The sequence below is a fragment of the Equus quagga genome, chromosome 19 (assembly GCF_021613505.1).
Source record: "Equus quagga isolate Etosha38 chromosome 19, UCLA_HA_Equagga_1.0, whole genome shotgun sequence".
Classification (NCBI taxonomy): Eukaryota; Metazoa; Chordata; class Mammalia; order Perissodactyla; family Equidae; genus Equus; species Equus quagga.
Window position 1 is genome coordinate 11,675,122 of NC_060285.1, and position 17,431 is coordinate 11,692,552.

Sequence of the window (17,431 nt, forward strand, 5' to 3'; positions counted from 1 at the left end):
GGCTGCTTGTGGGTGTGCCAGGCGGGGGCCCTGTGTGCACTGAGGCCTTGAGGCTGGAGGAGTGCAGTGGACGAAGGGGAGAGAGGCCGAGGGGAGCCTAAGTCAGGGGGAGACGTGCGTCAGGCAGGACATCCTGGGGGCTTCATTCCTGTTGTCAGCTGAATTGCATCCCCCCTCGAATTCCTCTGCTGAGGTCCCAACCTCCAGGATCTCCAGATGGGACCTGATTTGGAAACAGGGTCCTTTCAGATGTAAGTAGTTAAGAGGAGGTCCTACTGGAGCGGAGTGGGCCCCTAACCCAGTATGACTGTTGTCCTTCAGAAAAGAGAAGATCTGAACACAGACACGCGCACAAAGAAGATGCTTCTACAAGCCAAGGACCAGCAAGGATGGCCAGCAAGCCCGCAGAAGCCAGGAGTGAGGCCCGGAGCAGCTCCTTCCTCTCAGCCTCAGGAGCAAGCAGCCCGCCCCGACTCCCGGATCTTCCGGCTCCAGAACCAGAAGAAAATAACGTTCTGTTGTCTAAGCCACGTAGCTTGTGGTACTTTGTCATGGCAGCCGGAGCCGAAGGGTACAGTTCCCCACCTGCAAAACCGAGATAAGGGCCCTGCTCTCCGGGCCTCCCGGCGACTAACTCATTCATGCCTTCATTCAACGTGTTCGCTGGGCGGCTGCCAACTGCCAAAGGCTGAGGGCAGAGAAGGACGAGGCCTGTCTCTTAGGGGTGAAGGAAGTCGCAGCGAAGATAAGAGATAAAGAGGCAGTTTGGAAGTCCCCGGACTCTGGAACTGCCTGGGTTTGAATTCCAGCTCATCCATCCACCAGCTGTCTAACCTTGAGCCAGCTGATTAACCTTTCTGTGCCTCAGTTTCCTGCTCTCTGAGATGAGGATGAGAGCAGATGCATGTACTGTTAGGAGGTTTAAATGAGTGAATATTTATCAACAGCTTGGAAGAATGCCTGGTGCATTGTGGGTCTATGTGTTGAATAAATGTGAGAAGGGCTTTAGGAGAGCAAGAATCCATCCCAGTGGGGGTGGAAGTCTCTGCCGGACGGGGTGTAAGGAGGAAACTGGGGTTTGTGTCCCAGGAGGGAGGCCTGGGAGCCAGCCAAGTACTAAGAGCAGGTTTGATCTGCATTTTACGGCTGAAGACAGTGAGGCCGGGGATGGTCCTGTGACTTGCCCAGGGTCACTGCACGAGAGGCAGGACCAAGAACCCTGTTTTCCCAGCCCCCAGGCCAGTGTCTGTAGTTTTTACAAACTACAAGAATGAGGGCCAGGGTGACAGCAGTGACACTGGGGGTGCAGAGAGCTCTGAGGCCGCTGGTGCCAGCTCCCCAGTGGCCACTGGACAGGGGCAGATGATGCCCTTGGCAAGACACATTAGGCATGAGGGGCAGCCCAGACCTCATGGGGACCTCGGTAGCCTCCTAGAGGCCCAGCCACCCTGCAGCCACCCCTGCAGCCCCGCACAGGCCGCCTGGCAGGCTAAGGTGGTGTGGACACGGGGTTGAGCGACAGGCACACCCTCCCGCACATGTGTGCATGCAGGGCAAGGCTGCCTTCGCTTTTTCACGGGCTGGAAGAAGGTGCCCGGGCCACCCTCTGCTGGGGTCCCACCCTCCAGGGCCCCAGACACCCGGGGACACAGCCACGTCCTCTGCAGCGTCTCGTTGCGGGTGGGGGCCAGGGAGGCCGCCGTCCTCCGGCCCCGCTGTCGCTTCGTGGCCAGGCGCTGGGTCACCATCTGCACGCGGGGCCGCTGGCCCTGCCTGCTCCGCTCCTCCGTCAGAAAGAGGAGGCCCGGGCCTCATGCCCGCTCGTCGGACAGGGATCCTCCTCCTCTCTGGCCCTAGTAAATGGCCTCAATTATGGGAGTGCAAAGCCCACGGGCGGCAGCGGCGGGTGAGCAGTCGGCCACGAAATTCGGTTCAAACCCAGCGCCACCACCTCCCAGCTCTGCCTGCCCAGGGGCCAGCCTCGGAGGCTCAGTTTCCCCATCCATAAAACGGGCTCCCTGCCCGCACTGTCGCAGCACCGGGAGGCGGCAGATTGGCTCCTGCCGAGCCAGCGCTGCGCTCTGTGTCCGGCAGGGGGCCCCCGCGGGACTGTCCCCTAGCCGCCGGCTCCGCTCGGCCAGACTCGGCCCCACTCGGCTCCACTCGGCCGGACTCGGCCAGACTCGGCTATGTTCTGCGGGGCAGGCTGGGTTCGGCTAGACTCGGCTGTGCTCGCCTGTCGTCGGCAGCACTCGGCCGGACTCGGCTCTGCTCGGCCAAGCTCGGCCTTGTTCGGGTCTGCTCGGCTCCTCTGGGCGCTGCACTCGCCAAGGCCCCTCCCCAGCGCCGCCGCGGCTCTGCCCTGCGGCTTCCGGGATGTCGGGACTGGCCCGGAGCGGCGCGGTTTCCTGGTGCCTCGCGCGGGGGATTTCCCTAACCGGGGTCCGGCCTGCCTGAGCTCTTGGCTGTGCCCGGCGTGGCCGCACTCTTCCCAGTGCCTACGGCCGGAGCCGGTGGGGACGGAGGGGCTCCGGGCCTGGGGTGGGGGCGTCGCTGCTCTGATTCAGCCGAGAGCAGGGGCTTGGCGCTGGCCTCCCTCCCACGCGCCTGGGCGACCCCAGCGTCCTGGCTGGTCGGCCGTGAGGAGGGCGCCGGTTGCAGCCCCTGTTTCCCTGAGCCATAGTTTCCCCGTCTGTAACAATTAGCGGGGTCCTCGTCAGGGTCCAGAGGGCCTGGGACGGCGCCGGCTCTTCCCTTCTCTGGGTCTCTTGGGGACTCAGTTTCCCCTTCCGTAAAATGGGATTAAACTCGCCCAATTCGGACTGACGCCCCTATCAGACATGGGTTGCTGAAAGCCCAGGCCGGAGAAACTGAGTCCAGAGAGCGAAGGTCACCTGGGCCACCCCGCTAGTCAAAGGAGGGCTCCTTGGCCCCGGGGAGCCCAGCGAGCGGCGCCCCGCCCGTTGCGGGGGGTGGGCTCGCAGGAGGCAGCTGCATCTTCCCGCTCCCTCCCGCTTCGCCGCCTAGATGGGGACGGGACGGGGGCATCGCCCTGCGTCTTGCCCCTCCTTCCCGCTTCGCCACCTAGACCCCCGGACGGGGGCATCGCGGGCTCGCATGATGCTGGTGGGACGGCGAGCGTCGCAGCCGCCGCGCGGGTCTGTCCCCAGCAGGTGGCGCTCACGGTCCCCTTCGTTTGGTTTCTTAGTTGGTGGCTGTCCTTGAACAGTCAGATCGGTGACTTGCCGTTGACAATTTGCGTAGCTGACTCCAGGAACCATCGTGTTTTCTGTTCTCTCGCTTTTTGACAGGCACACGTTTTGTTTTTTGAATACAGGCAGGGTTCCCGCGCTTTGTAAGCACTAAATGTCACCACCTGTAGACCTCCCAGCCCTGGGCTGGACGGTGGGTGTGGCTGGAGCTTGTTCCTGAGCGGCGGTGAGCCGGTGCCTTATTTCCCTCATCTCTGCGCAGGAGGAGAGGAGAACGGGTCCTGCCCTCACCGTGCTCGGGGTTTAGCCAGGCACTTGTGGGTGGCCGGTCTGCAGTTCCCCCTGGGGGGGTCCCACAGGCTGCTCAGGTGGTCTTGGCCTCCTCATGTCCCTCTAGCCCAGGGACACCGAGGCTCAGAGGTGGGGGACATGCCCGAGGTGACACGGCTAGAAGCAGGGGGCACTTGGACAGAACCGGGTGTGTCTGCCCCAGGGCGAGGGGTCTGCTACGGGATCCTTGAGACGGCAGGGAGACCAGGGATGGTAAACGAAGGGAGGGCTTTGAGGCATGGTGGAAAAATATTACAGTGTCCTGTTCCTGAGTCCTGCTCTCTTGTCTGCCCTGTCCCCAGCCAGCATCCTGGACCAAGGGGGACAAGGGGCCTTTTCTGGGGTGTCCACGTGGCTGGGAGCCAAAGGGGCTGGCCCAGGAGCCTGGCCTCGAGTGTGTGCCTCTTCAGGCCTCGACCCCTCACCTGTTCAGGAGGATGAGCAGCCCTCCCTGCAGGGGGCTGTTGAGGGTGGCATGGAGCCCAGTGCCAGGCACACAATAGGCCCTGGACAAAGCCATGCCTGTGTCCCCAACCTGCTGCTCCCCATCCCCCACCCGTCTCCCCTTCCCTTCCCCCTTTCCTCAGTTGCTGGGCTTTCTAAGCCAGAGAGCGAGCGCACACACAGCCAGGAGCAGTTTCCCGCTCCGGTGCCGCTGACTCAGCCCTTTTGCCTGGTGGCAGCAGTGTTGGGGGGTGGCTCCCCTGGGCTCCCGCCCTCTGCAGCCCTGGCCCTGTGCCCTGGGAATGCTGCCTGGGGCAGGGCCACGTGGAGTGCACGGCCACGTGGAGTGTGGACCTGGCAGTGTTCCCAGCCGTCAGAGTCGTCCATCTGCTTTCCTTTGGACCCCTTCGACCCCTAAACAGGCCTGGGAGGCTGCCTGCGGGCTCGGGACGGGGAAGCACGCCAGGCTAGAGGTTGGGAGAGTCTGGCTCTGGTCCCAGCTTGGACTCCAGGTGGCTGTGTGACCTTGAGCCAAAGACTTGCCCTCCTTGGGTCACAGTGTCCCTGCTGGACAGCTGAAGGAATTGGATTAGATCATCTCTAAAGATCTTTCCAGGCCTGATATTTTCTGTTTGCTTTCCCCAAAATGAATGGGAAACTGAGACCCAGAGACAGAGCTGGTCGAGGACACAGCCCCGGGGCTGTTCCACCCTCCACACTTTGCCCAGCTGTGAGTGCCGTCAGGGGTTTACAGCCCAAAGCCCCAGACTTCAAGCGATCTCTGCATTCCCGCGCCTCCTGAGGGTGATAATGTCACCGGCTCTCTCTTCCCAGGGAACAGACCCTGAACTGCAGCCTTAGCTCACAACCCTGCCCAGTTGTGCCTTCCTGGCAACTCCAGGGGATGCAGAGCGCTTCCATTGGTTCCTCTTCACTAGCTCTGTGACCTCGGGCGAGTAGCATCCCTGACTCTAGCTCCCTAGGAAATAATGGATGTAAACGCCCTCTGGGTACCAAAAGCCCTGCAAAGGTGAAACCTGGTCCAGGCAGTAAGCACTCAACACAGGTAGCTGAGAGGCTGCTGGAGGGCTGGGGACACTGGAGATGGTCTTTGCACAGGGAGAGGTCTCTGACTAGAGAGAACCAGGCTGCAGCCTTGGCAAGACCTCCCACAGCCCAACCAGAGGGAAGCTGAGGTGGGACCCCGCCCAGGCCCAGGGCATACGTGCAGGCTGCCCTCCTGCGAACTTCCTGGGGGTCATTTCCATGGGGGGTTGGCTCTATAGACCAGAAGGATGGATCAATCATGGCAAAATTCCAGGCAGAGGAGGAGGACTTTGGTGTCTGTTTGGGGTGGGGGCATTAACCTGGCTGCCACCGTTTCCTGATCCCTTGAGGAGGAGACACCTTCACTCAGCAAATGTTTACTGAGCTTCCCCTGTACCTGGCATGGATGGGGCAGGGGGCTGGAGTTCCACAGGCGCCTAAGGTCTGAGAGGTGTGGAACTGGCCCCAGTCACTGGCTAGTGGGTGGCGCTGGCAGGATTTGAACCTGAGGCTGCTGGGCTGGTGCCTGTGCCCGCTCCACTCTGCATCCTGCAGTGAGTGAGCTCTTTAGCTCAGGCTGGAGCCCGGGCAGGGGCATTCCAGCGCTGCCCCAGCCTCCTGAGCGTCGGAGGGGGCTCCGCCCCGCCCTCTCCCCGCCTGGCTTTCCCACCCCACCCATCAGGGGCATCAGACCCCTTCCTGCTCTGACTTTATTGGGCCTCTGAATCGACCAAGACCCCCTTGGACCACCAAAGAGTTAAGCAAAGGAAATCCAGCGCTCCTTTTATCTCCGCTGAACCCAGAGGCTGGAGGGGAGGGAGCCAGGAGGAGGGAAGTGGGAAGCCAGCTCAGCCCGCTCCCTCCGCCCGCCCTCCCTCCCTCCGCCCTGCCTCCATCCCTTCCTCCCTGCCTCCTCGGCTGGGCCTGGGGGCCTGGGCCAGCTACAAGTTGTGATTGCAGCCATGGGCCAAGGAGACAGAGGCCGCCCAGAGGCCGGGGGTCCGGCAGCCGCTGTGTGAGGCGCAGGACACAGGGTGAGTGGTGGGAGGCGCCTCAGCTTCCTCCAGCCGGGCCAAGGGGGCTGGGGTCAGAGCCTGGAATGTCTATCCTCCCTCCTGTCTTCCTGGACGCTCTCAGGTCCTGCTCTCTCGCTCGGACCCCGGCCAGCCCTCTAGGCTCTCCCCTCCCCGTTCTCTCCTGTGCCTGAGACCTCAGCCCTGGCCAAGGGCTGTCATCCGCTGCTCCGGCCCGTGCCCACTGCTGCCTGGACACACACTAACTCAGATCAGCAGGCCTGGCCCTCCCCCGACCCCAGAAGGTCCCAGCTCCTGAGTGGAGGCAGCAGGGACCCCCACATCGCCCCCAGTGGCATGGTCCTCACACTTGCTCCCTGCCTGGCACCATCCCCCAGGGCCAGTCAATGATGTGGCTGTGGTTATTCTTTCTTTTGTTTAAGGCTGCTTGGCTTCCTGCTTCCTGCCCCCTGGGTCACAGTTCCATGTCTCAGAGCTTTTGACTCCCATCCAGGGCCGGGGCCAACAGAAAGATCCCCAGACACGGCCACCCTCTGGGAGAAGTTCTGTTCTTCCTATCCTGTGCAGGCACACGGAAGTGGTCTTGCTGGGCAGAGGAAGGACAAACTTTATTAGGAGTCTTTTACAAGCCAGGCCCTTTCCCTGCGTTTAAATCCTCCCAAATAACCTGGGAGGAAGGTGGTGGTGTCATCTCCTTGTAAGTATCAAGGAGCAGGAAGCCCAGAGAGGTTAAGCCACTAGTCATAGGTTACACAGCTTGTCAACTATTCTGGGATTTCAGGTCTGACTCTAGGCCTCGCCTTTCTCCAAGAGGTCACATCTACGGCCAGGAAAAAGAGGGGATTTTTGCTCTTCTCAAAACCACCAGGATGTGTAATTTACAGACAAAAAATGAGGGTGATAATCTGGATGTGGGGGTGGGGTGGGGGAGCTCCCATCCAGCCCAAGGGAGTGGGGGTGGCGTGTGGGGAGAGGGCTCCTGGCCCTTTAAAGCCCAGCTCTTACCTCCGTGCTGAGCAGAGACAGCATGGCATTTAAAAAAAATAATAATTTTACCTTTTCTACATGTATTAACCACAGAAAAATATTTTTGAATTGTACTAAATGTTAAAGGAGAGCAAAAAGGAAATAAACAAACACCAGAAGTGTAAAAACCCATCTGGTTTCAAAAGCTGAGTTTCTGATCCTGTGATAACCGGGCGCCAGCCCCCAGAGCCTGCCGCCACCTCAAAGGCACTTTGCCCAGCTTCCCGCCCACCCGACCTGGCCGGCCTCCAGCGCTGCTGTCCAGGCGGCTTCCTGCCCCTCTCCTGGAACTCGGGATCCCTTCTTGGCCAAGGCCAAAGACAGACCCTCACAAACCCTTGGACTTCTCTGATCCTTTTGGATTTTCCAGACCTCCTGGTCCTGCCCCTTAATTCCAGTTTACCACCTGGGCAGCTGGTTGGCAGGTCTATGATGATTGACACACCACCTTCCAATGAATTAACTCTCCAGAGCCTTCCATGCAGGACTTCTGTGTGAGGTTGAGTCGTGCAGGTTGTTGACTGCACAAAGATGCTGAGAGGGGAGGTGGAGTGACACCAGCCCTTGCAGAGCTACACGTCCTCAGTGTCACATTCCTCCAAAAGGGTCTTCTTTCCTTTTATTTCTAAGTTGTCCCTCTAGAGCGGCACCTTCTTCTTCCTTGCACAGAGGCACTGTGTAGGCTAGCAGTGGCCTGCCGTCTACACTTCAGCATCCTTGCCCGACTTCCCACTGATGCAGTAACACCATCACCGGGTGTAACCCCTGCGTTTTCTCTCATGGATGCTGCTTGCTGTCTGCTCAAGTAGAGGGGCCTTCTAGCTCCTTTGTCAGGACCGTGGTGCTCCAGTGTCGGACCATGGGCTCTGCCACGTGTCCCCTCTTCTGGAGAACAAGCCAGCAGAATCCTCTGTGTTTGTCCCAAGGGCCCACTCCCTCCCTCGTGCTGCTCCTGGAGCGCTGCTTGCTGGAGGATGGTGGAGCCAGTGGGAAGAAAGCAGGCCCGAGGGAGGCGGGAGGGCGGGAAGAGCATTTTACCATCTTGTGGGGGCAGCTGGGCATCTTCCCCACCGCCCCAGCAAAGGCCTCCAGGGACCCTGCTCTGCCCCTGGCTGTGGATCTCGTCAGAGGGGCTTCCTCCTTCACAGGCCCGGGAGTGGCAGGCACCTCTGCGGACTGGGTCCCGGGACACTCGGCCTCCCTGCCCTGCCCGAGTCTCTCCGGAGCACCTGCTTCACCGTGTGGGCCTCAGTCTTCCTGCCAGTCGTGTGGGGCACTACGCTCCCTCCCACGTTGTGTCGGGAGCGCGCTGGCCGTGGGTGGCAGCATCCGCACGGGGAGCCGCTCTGCGCATACATTAAGTTGGACATGTTTCTGCCCCTCCTTCCTGCTCCAGGTCGCCATGGGGACAGCTGCCCTGGGCCTCCTCTGGGCAGTCCTCCTGCTCCCTCTCGTGGTGTTTGGGGTCCCTACCGAGGAGCCCACCTCTGGGGAAGCGGTGGCCTCCAGTCCCCCCGGGCACTGTCGGCGGTGCTGTGACTCTGAGGACGCCCTGGCCCCCGCCGACGCTGCGGACGTGTCCTCGGCCTCGCCGTCCGCCCTCCCGTACGTGCTGCCGGAGGTCAGGCCCTACATCAACATCACCATCCTGAAGGGTGAGCGCCCGCCGCAGCTCGGCTGGACCGGCCTGGTCAGGGACAGGGAGGGCACGAGAGTCTCGGCCAGGGGAGGTGAGGTGGAGGGAGCAAGAGAAAGCAGGACGGAAGACTGTCCCGGACCCCTTCTTCCATTCACACATTTATTGAGCACCTACTGTATGCCAGGACTATTCTGATTTCCGGGATGGAGTGTGAACAAATCAGGCGGGGACGCCCACTGCCCCGGAGCTTCTGTTCTGCGGGGGCGGGGGAGCCAGACAGTCAGCAATATGTGTCTTATCCAGGTCAATGAGAGGGAATGTTCGATGGTGACAAATGCTAGGGAAATGACAAGGTGGCACAGGGTAAGGGGCATCATCGGAGTTCAGGTGTGGGGCAGGTGGCCTGTCACCTGGGGTGCTCAAAGTAGGCCTCACTGAGAAAGGGAGGGAGAAGCCATGTGAATATCTGGGGAAGAGCATTCCAGGCAGAGGGAATGGCAGGTGCAAAGGTCCTGAGGCAGGAGTGGGGCTGCTGTGTTTCAGGTGCAGGGGGCAAGGGGAGGAGCTGAGGTTGGAGATGAAACAGGGACCAGGTCACACTTGGGCTTCTCCTCTGAGTGAGATGGGGAGCAGGGGAGGGCTCGAGCAGAGGAGGGACCTGACGCAACTTTGGTTTCAAATGGATGCCTCTAATGTCACCTGAGGAATAGACGGCAGGGGACAAGGGTGGAAGCAGGGAGACCTGTGGAGGCCACTAAGGCCGTCCAGGTGAGAGCAGCTCCCTGTCCTCTAAGATCTCACTTGAAGGAAGCTACTTCTGCGGCTGGGGCGTGAACCGCTGGGCTGGGGCCCTCGGCATCCTTCCCCTTCTTTGCTCATGACACCCCCTCGAGGTCTGTACTTTGTCATTCCTCCCTCTGTGCACATGGGGAAACTGAGGCTCCCAGAGGGGAGGCAATCTCCTGGGGTCACACAGTTGTCAAGGGAGGAGCCAGGATCTGTCCCTGAGGTGTCCACAGGGCCGCTCCACCCCACACCAGGCTTGGTGGCGTCCGAGACCTTCTGGCCTTGGGATTTCCTGGGTGCGATGCCTCGCCCCCCACCCCCCGCCCCCCGACATTGCAGCTTCCCCAAGGCGACAGAGCCCCCTGCATGAGGCTGAGGAGGTGCCTGCCTGCTGATGGCACTTCCCGCCCACCGTCCTCCTACAAAGCCCCGCGTCACGGCTCCTGGGCCAGGCTTAGCTGCCCGCCGGGGCGGGTGGGCAGTCTGCTGTGGCAGAAGGCTGGCACCAGCTCTCCAGCTCCTCGCTGTGGGGGTCTCTCCCTCCCCGGGCTCCCTGCCTCACTTGTAAAAAGGAGAAGGTAGCCTCTCCTGTAAGCACTCTCCAACCCCTCGGGGCCAGGGTGAAGCAGGTGCTCTGCAAACTGTAAAGCCCTGTGCACATGACGAGGCAGGGAGTTCACCAGCGAGGCCACCAAGCCGGACCTCCGCGGAGCTGTGGGCCCCTCCTCCCCCTTTCTCCAGGCTCTCCTCCAGGGCCCGTGCCCCCCTCTCTGACCCTCCTCCACTCTTCCCAGCGGCAGTCACGGGGGACCTCGGGACAGCATGGGCCGGCCAGTTCACTCAAAGGGGTGTGGCTGAAGGTGAGGTTTCAGGCACCGGGAGGGCGGCCGGGAAATGTCTGGGGTCAGGTCCCTCAGGATGTCAGTGGCCACCTGGTCTTCCTGTGTTCAGGGTCAGCCTGGAGCGAGGGCTGGGCAGAGGCATGTCTGGCTGGGGGCAGGTGACCAGACCCCAGGGCAGGCAGAGATGGCCGCGCAGCGCTGGGTGAACCACCCTGCCTCATATTTGCGGGGTTCGCAGAGTGTTTTGTGGAGGGCTCCACCCCTGTGCGGTGGACATGCTCCTCTCCAAGATGCAGACAAAGAACCAGACGCCAGCCACATAATGCACAGGTCACACAGTGGGGCGACCAAGGGCTGCCTGGCTCCTGGTCCGGGAGCTTCCCTCCAGGGGGGAAAAGGTATTTTCCTTGGTTCCCTCTCTGGGTCAGAAACACAAATGCAGTAGCCACAGCCTACATCCCCACTGGAGTCTGGCTGGCTGCTGTGACCCCTGGGTCTGGGCCTGGCCTCCCAGAGCCCACGGTCAGACCTTCGCTGTTGGGGAGGGGAACACGCGGGTGTGGGGACAGACCGCAGTTGGAGTTCTGCCTCGCCTGCTCCTGAGCTGTGTGGCCCTGAGCTAGTCACTTAACCTCTCTGTGGGTATCTTCTGTAGAGGGCTTTCAGGGAGGCAACGCCTGGTGTGCAGTAGGTGCTCAATAAATGCTGGCTCCTCCTCTGGAGCAGAGGTGCCTCCTCGGTGCAGGCCTGGGTGCCTGCCCTGACTTCCCCCCCTCTTGTCCTCACAGGTGACAAAGGGGACCGAGGTCTGCTGGGCACGCCTGGGAAGCTGGGCAAGGAGGGCCCCCGGGGAGAGCGTGGCCCGCAGGGCACCAAGGGCACCAAGGGGCAGGCGGGCAGCCCGGGCGGCCCGTGCCGGACGCGCTTCTCGGCCTTCTCGGTGGGCCGCAAGACGGCTCTGCACAGCAGCGAGGGCTTCCAGCCTCTCCTCTTCGACACGGTCTTCGTGAACCCCGACGGCCACTTCGACCTGGCCGCCGGCCACTTCGTCGCCCCGCTTCGTGGCCTCTACTTCTTCAGCCTCAACGTGCACAGCTGGAACTTCAAGGAGACGTACGTGCACGTCGTGCACAACGAGGAGGCGGCCGTCATCCTGTACGCGCAGCCCAGCGACCGCAGCATCATGCAGAGCCAGAGCGTGATGCTGGCCCTGGCGCCCGGCGACCGCGTCTGGGTGCGGCTCTTCAAGCGCGAGCGCGAGAACGCCGTCTACAGCGACGACGTCGACACCTACATCACCTTCAGCGGCCACCTCATCAAGCCCGAGGACGATTAGCGCCTCGAGCGGGCAGCTCTGGCGTGGGTGGCGGGGGCAGGTCCATCCCCAGAGGGGCCTCGCTGTGGCCTCTGTGAAGCAGGCCCCCGGGAACCGGCCTTCTCCTGGCCCCTCTTCTTCCCCCCTCCACCGGACTGCCCCTCCCAGCCTCTTTCCACCTCTCCTCTCTTGGATACATTTTAAGAAGCCTTCTAACCTGAAAATTCTAGAACTTTCCCAGCCTTTTAGACTAGCACTCCTCAAACTCGAATGTGCCTATGAATCATGGGGATCCTGCAGATTCTGACTCCGCAGGTGCAGAGTGGGCCCAGGATTCTCATTTCTAGTAAGTTCCTGAGTGATGCTGACACTGCTGGTCTATAGATCCCACTTGAGTAACCAGATTCTAGAGCCTTCACAACATTCGAGTACTCACTGAATATTCTGGGATCCTCCAAACATTCTAGAATCTTCCCAACATCCTTAAGTTCTCTCATTCCTCTAGGACTCCTCCTCCTCCTCTGTTCTCTTGCCCCTTCCCCCTTCTCTCTCACTCTCCTCTGCACCCCCGCCTGTGCAGCTGCCATTCATTTATTCATTCATCAAACACCCACTGAGCGCTCACTCTGCACCAGGCTCTGAGGTAGCTGAGGTGACCCAGACACAGGCCCTGCCCTCCGTGAGTGCCCAGTCCAGCCAGGCCTGGGACACTGGGTTCTGAAACCAGACCCAGAGAAACTCACGGGGCTCTTATCAAGTCAGTCTGTGCTCTGGGCATCAGGTACTGGGGCCCTTCATTACCCACTGCTCCCCAAGGCTGGTGGGCTAGGGTCCCCGGCCCACTCCTTTCCTTCCTGCCCAGCGCCCATTGTTAAAGTGAACCCGACAGGGGCCTTGGTCAGGGCAAGAGTGCTGTGCGGGCAGGGCCTGGGGCCTTGCGGTGTTTTGGGGTGAAGGGGGCCCCTGGGGGAGCCCATCTGGTATGGTAACCGTGAGGGCTCCTGCCCTCCTCACGGCATCCCCTCCCTGTCCCTCACGGGGCTGTCAGGGCCTTGCTCAGCCCACCCTGCCCAGGTGCCAGGCCTCTGTCAGACACTGCCGTCTGTCCCCAGGTGCTCTCGCCGGCCCAGTGCCCCCAGCTCCTGGGCTTTGTTAAGGTGCTAGGCCCTTGTGGGCAGCTCCTGCCCAGCAGGGCCTCCTCTGGCCTGGCGCTGCCTTGACAGACGCCACTGGGCAGTGGGCCAGCACGGGAGGTGCCTGGCTTTGGACCCTCAGCAGGTCTGGGGAACTGAAGCGGGCAACATTCCAGGTCAGTCGGGGGACCCTCCTCTGAGCCATGATGCCAAGAGAGGCAATGGGAGAAGCTGAGGCCAAGTAAAGGTGTCAGGCCTTCTGTCCCTCTCTCTCCAGGGGTGGAGCAGCCTGGCAGCCCCCAGCCTTCCCACCCCCCACCCCAGGTGGCCTGAACCCTCCCAGAGGGAGACGGCCTCCACCCATTGGTGCTCCTGCAGACTCCGGGGCAGAGGTGGCCCCGGTGGTGGTCTCTGGTGCTCACTTGGCCAGGGGAGCCATGGCTGCATGGTGCGTGGCTGGGGGATGGCAGCAAGGCCTGAGCAAGTGCCACGAAGGCCAGTGCTATCCCGCCGCCCCAGCCCAACTTCGCCCCTGCCTTGCTTGTCTGGCGTGATTAAAGGATGTGTGTCTTCTTGGCAATTAGGGCTCGTTCTTTCTGCTGGGCTCCGCTCCCCTCCTTGGGAGGGCAGCCGGTCCTGGTTTCTGCCCGGGGCCTGGATCTGGGGCTCAGAGTGACCGAAGCAGCCTAGGGCTCCTCCCCACATACTCGCCACTCACAAGGACACCAGCCCCTCGGTCACTCCAGCAGCCCGTGTGCCTGGGGGTGAGTGGAAGTGGCTCAGAGTCTGCTATGTCGGGCCCTGGCTGTGGCCTCGGGAAAGTCCGCACATCCCTGAGCCTCAGTTTCCTTGTCTGTAAAATGGGGACAATGATCATCTACCTCATGAGGTGGCCATAAGGATTAGAAGAGGGGCTGCCCAGTGAGCGCCATGTTCATCCTTTGAACCACACCTGTTGAGCACCTACTGTGTTCTAGGTGCCCAACTAGGCACGGAGGCTGCTGTGGGGAGCACAGTCCGTCACCGCCCCGCCCCGCCCACGGAGAACACTTATGGAGTTAATGTCCTAGCGAGGCACTCGGGACCGGGGCATGACCGCAGCCCCTCCTGTGGGGGTTCTCTCTCACGTTTTGGTTTAACGTTTACGAGAGAGCTGGTGGATGTTCTCCGGAGTTGGACCGCTTCGACAGGTCCTGAGCGGCTGGACAGCCTGGCGGCCGCTCACAAAAACATACTGAAAGTAATCGTGTCGACTGCCCGTGCTGACTTGATGGGGCATCTGTGCTGCCGTGTGTCACGCTGCTGTGTTACGTGGCTTTCTGGGCACCATTTGGAAGCGCATGCTCTGAGAACAAACCCATCATAACCGCCCCAGGATTAGCCAGGCCCGGCAGCTGCCCAGGCGGGGACATACTTGGGTCTGCGTTCCCTTGGAGGGCATCCGGCCTCTGAAGGAGGCTTCCCAGCACCCTGAAGGCCTGGCAGCTCCCGCCCTGGAGCCCTAACAGGGCAGAGGCTCCTCGGAGGAGGAGGAGAGAGCCACGGCCTGCTTTTGGTCCAGGCTCTGTGCCTCCTCCGCCTCACCAGCACCCTTGCTCTGACCCTGGTGGTCCCGTTCCCCCCAGTGCCAGGCGGGAGCCTTGTGTCCTGGCTGTCACAAGGATGGGCAGTTCGCTCATTGCTGAGGCAGCAAAGCTTTTGAAACTTCTTGCCAAGCACCTGCAGGAGGATTGAAGTTTGTCCCTCGCAAACTGAGGCCAAAGGCCGAAGACAGTTCCAGGCCACATTCGTTCAGGGCTCCAGACTGGCAGCTCCCGCATTGCCTCATCCGGCCCGCTGGAAACGCTTCTCCCATCCGCGCCTCGGATGCGGCCTCTGGTCTGCCTGGGCCCGTCTTTCCTCCAGGATCCCAGTTCCTGACTTGGCGGCGCATCCTTGGTGGGTGGTAAGAGCCTCTAGGTCTCTGTGGTGGAGAACCCCCCAACAGGCAAGGCCTTAGCGGGAATTGGACAGGGGCCCTGGAAACCGGAGGCCCCCGAGCCTGCTGCCAGGCCTGTGGGGACAGTGCCCCCCAGGAGATCCACAACGCTTAGGTCCGGTGACCCCAGCGAGCTGGGGAAACACGGTTGTGGACACCTCCCCATCCTGGGGGCAATCCTTTTCAATTAAGTATCTCAAAAGTGATATTTCCCCCCTGAAATGTTGGGCCACAGGGAAGGGAGAGGAGGACCAGGAGGAGAAGCAGCCCCACGAGATGGCAAATTCCCCAGGCTGGGTGTCAGGGGGCCTCCCCCTCACTTCGCCATTGCTTGGTTGGGTGGCCTGAGGCGAATGTAGGGATGCTGAGGGGCAAGGGCGATCAGACAGTGACCTGAGCTGAAACCAGGGCAGAGCTGGTGCAGGTGGCTGAGTGTGGCTGTGTCCTCGGTCGCCTGTTGCCTGGATGGGGTGCTGCATCCATACTGTGGGCTTGGGCAGGGTGTGTCCGGAAGTCCTTAGCCTTCCTGGGAAGGATCCACACAGGAGCTCCTTCCTTTGCCACATGGGAGAATGGAGAAGAAAGTGGAGAATTCCAGAGGGGGGGTGCTGAGAAAGCTTCTTAGTGGAGGGGACATTTGAGCAGGGCCTGGGAGGATGAATAGGAGTTTGAAAGACACATGATGTGGGGAAAGCGGACTGTGGGATGAAAGGGTTGGAGGTGGGACACCGCAATCTATGTTCTGGGTGGTGAGAAAGACCAGTGTGCTAGATAAGCATTTGGAAAGGAGGCAGAGAGAGAGACCAGGGCGGGATTTGAGACTGGAGAGATAGGGGCCAAGCCATGGAAGGCCTTGAATGCCAGGCTGAGTCTGGACTTGAGCTCCTAGATGCTGGGAGCAGCTGGAGGGTTCCGAGCCACGCGGTTACTGGTTCGAGCTGATTTAAGAGGCGGCTCGCTCTGGTGGGGCATGCATTGTAGAGGGTGAGAGTGGAGGCAGTGGTGGGGCTGTGCCATGGTCCAGAGGAGGACGTGGAATGCCTGGAGAGTGGGTGAATTGTGGGTGCCGTCCTGGAGGAGAGGGCCATGTGCCCACGGGACTTTGAAGGAGGTAAGAGATTTTATAGCAGAGGGGCGGGAGGAGGGCAGCCAGCTGGGGGGTCCAGCTTGGGCCAAGGGTCTCCCAGGCCATGTTACTCCTACAAGACTTTTCTCTAACAGCAGGAAGAGGGCCCGCCTGGTGCCAGGAGGTGGGCTCCTGTGCCAGCTCTGCCTGGGGGCATCACTGATTGACTCGAGGACTGGAGGGCACTGGGTAAATGGTCTAGTCTCTCTGGACCCCTCGTGGTCCTTATCAGTCACAATGGATCCAAATCCCTCCTCTCTCGCCCCATCAAGGCCTTTGGGGGTATCCAGGCTATAAGGGGTGACTGTATTTTCAGAACCCCAAATCAGGACCCCTGGACTAACAATGGGGCAAAAACCCTGAAATTAATGCTGATTGTCCCAGAAAATATTAAGTGCATGCGACAAGGCTTGAGAAGTTTCAGAGAAGCTCAAATCCCAGAGTGTGTGGCTCTGGAGCCGGCCCAGGGGTTCTGTCCTCATTTCCTTCAAACAGCTCCTGCCTCAGAGCAGACATTATTTTTCCTACAGGTGTGATCTGGGCTTGTCACTTCCTCCCTGTGAGTCTCAGTTTCGTTCCGAGCGAGGACAGAATGTGGTGGTGTTTTGTGCATTAGCAGCAGCTGGCACACAGCGGGTGCTGACGGGCGCTGGTTCCATAAATGCTTTTCACTGAGCGGCCGGGGGGAGAAGAAGAACCAGGAATCAGTGGCTGGGCGATGAAATCAGGCAACTCCCTCGCCTGCTTCCTCCTCCTGCCAGCTCCTCAGGCCCTCCGGGAGCCACATACTGCCACGTGTACATCTGAGGCAGGAGAAACAGAGGCAGGAACTCAACACTACCGAAACAGATGTCAAGAACGTTATGGGTGGGGCCGGGCGGGGGAGAGCTGGAGCCGGCGGGCAGCCGCAGGAGCCAGAGAGGAAGGAGGGATTTCCAGGACACGAGTCAAGAGTGCACGGGGCTGAGCCTGCGTGGCTGGGAGCCGCTGGCCTGCAAACCCAGGACGAGAGGAGAGGCTGGGCGGCTAGGCATGAGGCCCGGGGTCTAGGGCAGGTCAAGTCGAGGCCCAGAGGTGATGATGTGGGCGGGAGGAAGTAGTAAGTGAGGTCCAGGCCCACGGAGGAGACGGGGGACCCTCTGCAGGGCGGCAGCGGCGTGAGGGCACAGCTGCGGGTGGCTGACCTCCGCCTGGCTGGCTGGCTGTGCTTCACCACTGCGGGGGATGAATTTACCCTGCAAACTCAGATGTACCCAAAATAGAACTTGCTTTATTTCTCCACGACTAAACCTAGTTTCCATTAGGCACTTCCATTCTGTTGAAGTCAAAGAAATGTGATTTTGGCCAGCTGGGGTTCCTCTCCCACCACATTCCCCAGGGGGCTGCCCCACCCTGGCCGTGGGGAGGGGTCACCTGGCACTGCGTGTCCTCATGACATCTCCTGAGTTTGTTGAGGTCCCATCCGCTCTGGGCTCCTGGTTCTGCCCACACACCTGCTGTCCCCTGCTCGTGCCTGCAG

General features: G+C 61.0%; 1 protein-coding gene across 1 annotated transcript; it reads left to right on the forward strand.

Moving 5' to 3' along the window:
- The first annotated feature begins 5,924 nt into the window (after positions 1-5,924).
- Positions 5,925-13,388, forward strand: C1QTNF6 (C1q and TNF related 6). Its single transcript, XM_046646373.1, has 3 exons — positions 5,925-6,067; positions 8,490-8,748; positions 11,149-13,388. The coding sequence occupies exons 2-3, from the start codon at positions 8,496-8,498 to the stop codon at positions 11,694-11,696; spliced, it is 801 nt and encodes a 266-aa protein (XP_046502329.1). The 5' UTR covers positions 5,925-6,067; positions 8,490-8,495; the 3' UTR covers positions 11,697-13,388.
- Positions 13,389-17,431: the final 4,043 nt, after the last annotated feature.

Bases quoted from the DNA above. Each gene is read 5' to 3' on its own strand.
- C1QTNF6 (XM_046646373.1), top strand. From the start codon at position 8,496: ATGGGGACAGCTGCCCTGGGCCTCCTCTGGGCAGTCCTCCTGCTCCCT. The intron at 8,749-11,148 runs GTGAGCGCCCGC...TTGTCCTCACAG, and splicing joins CAACATCACCATCCTGAAGG to GTGACAAAGGGGACCGAGGT.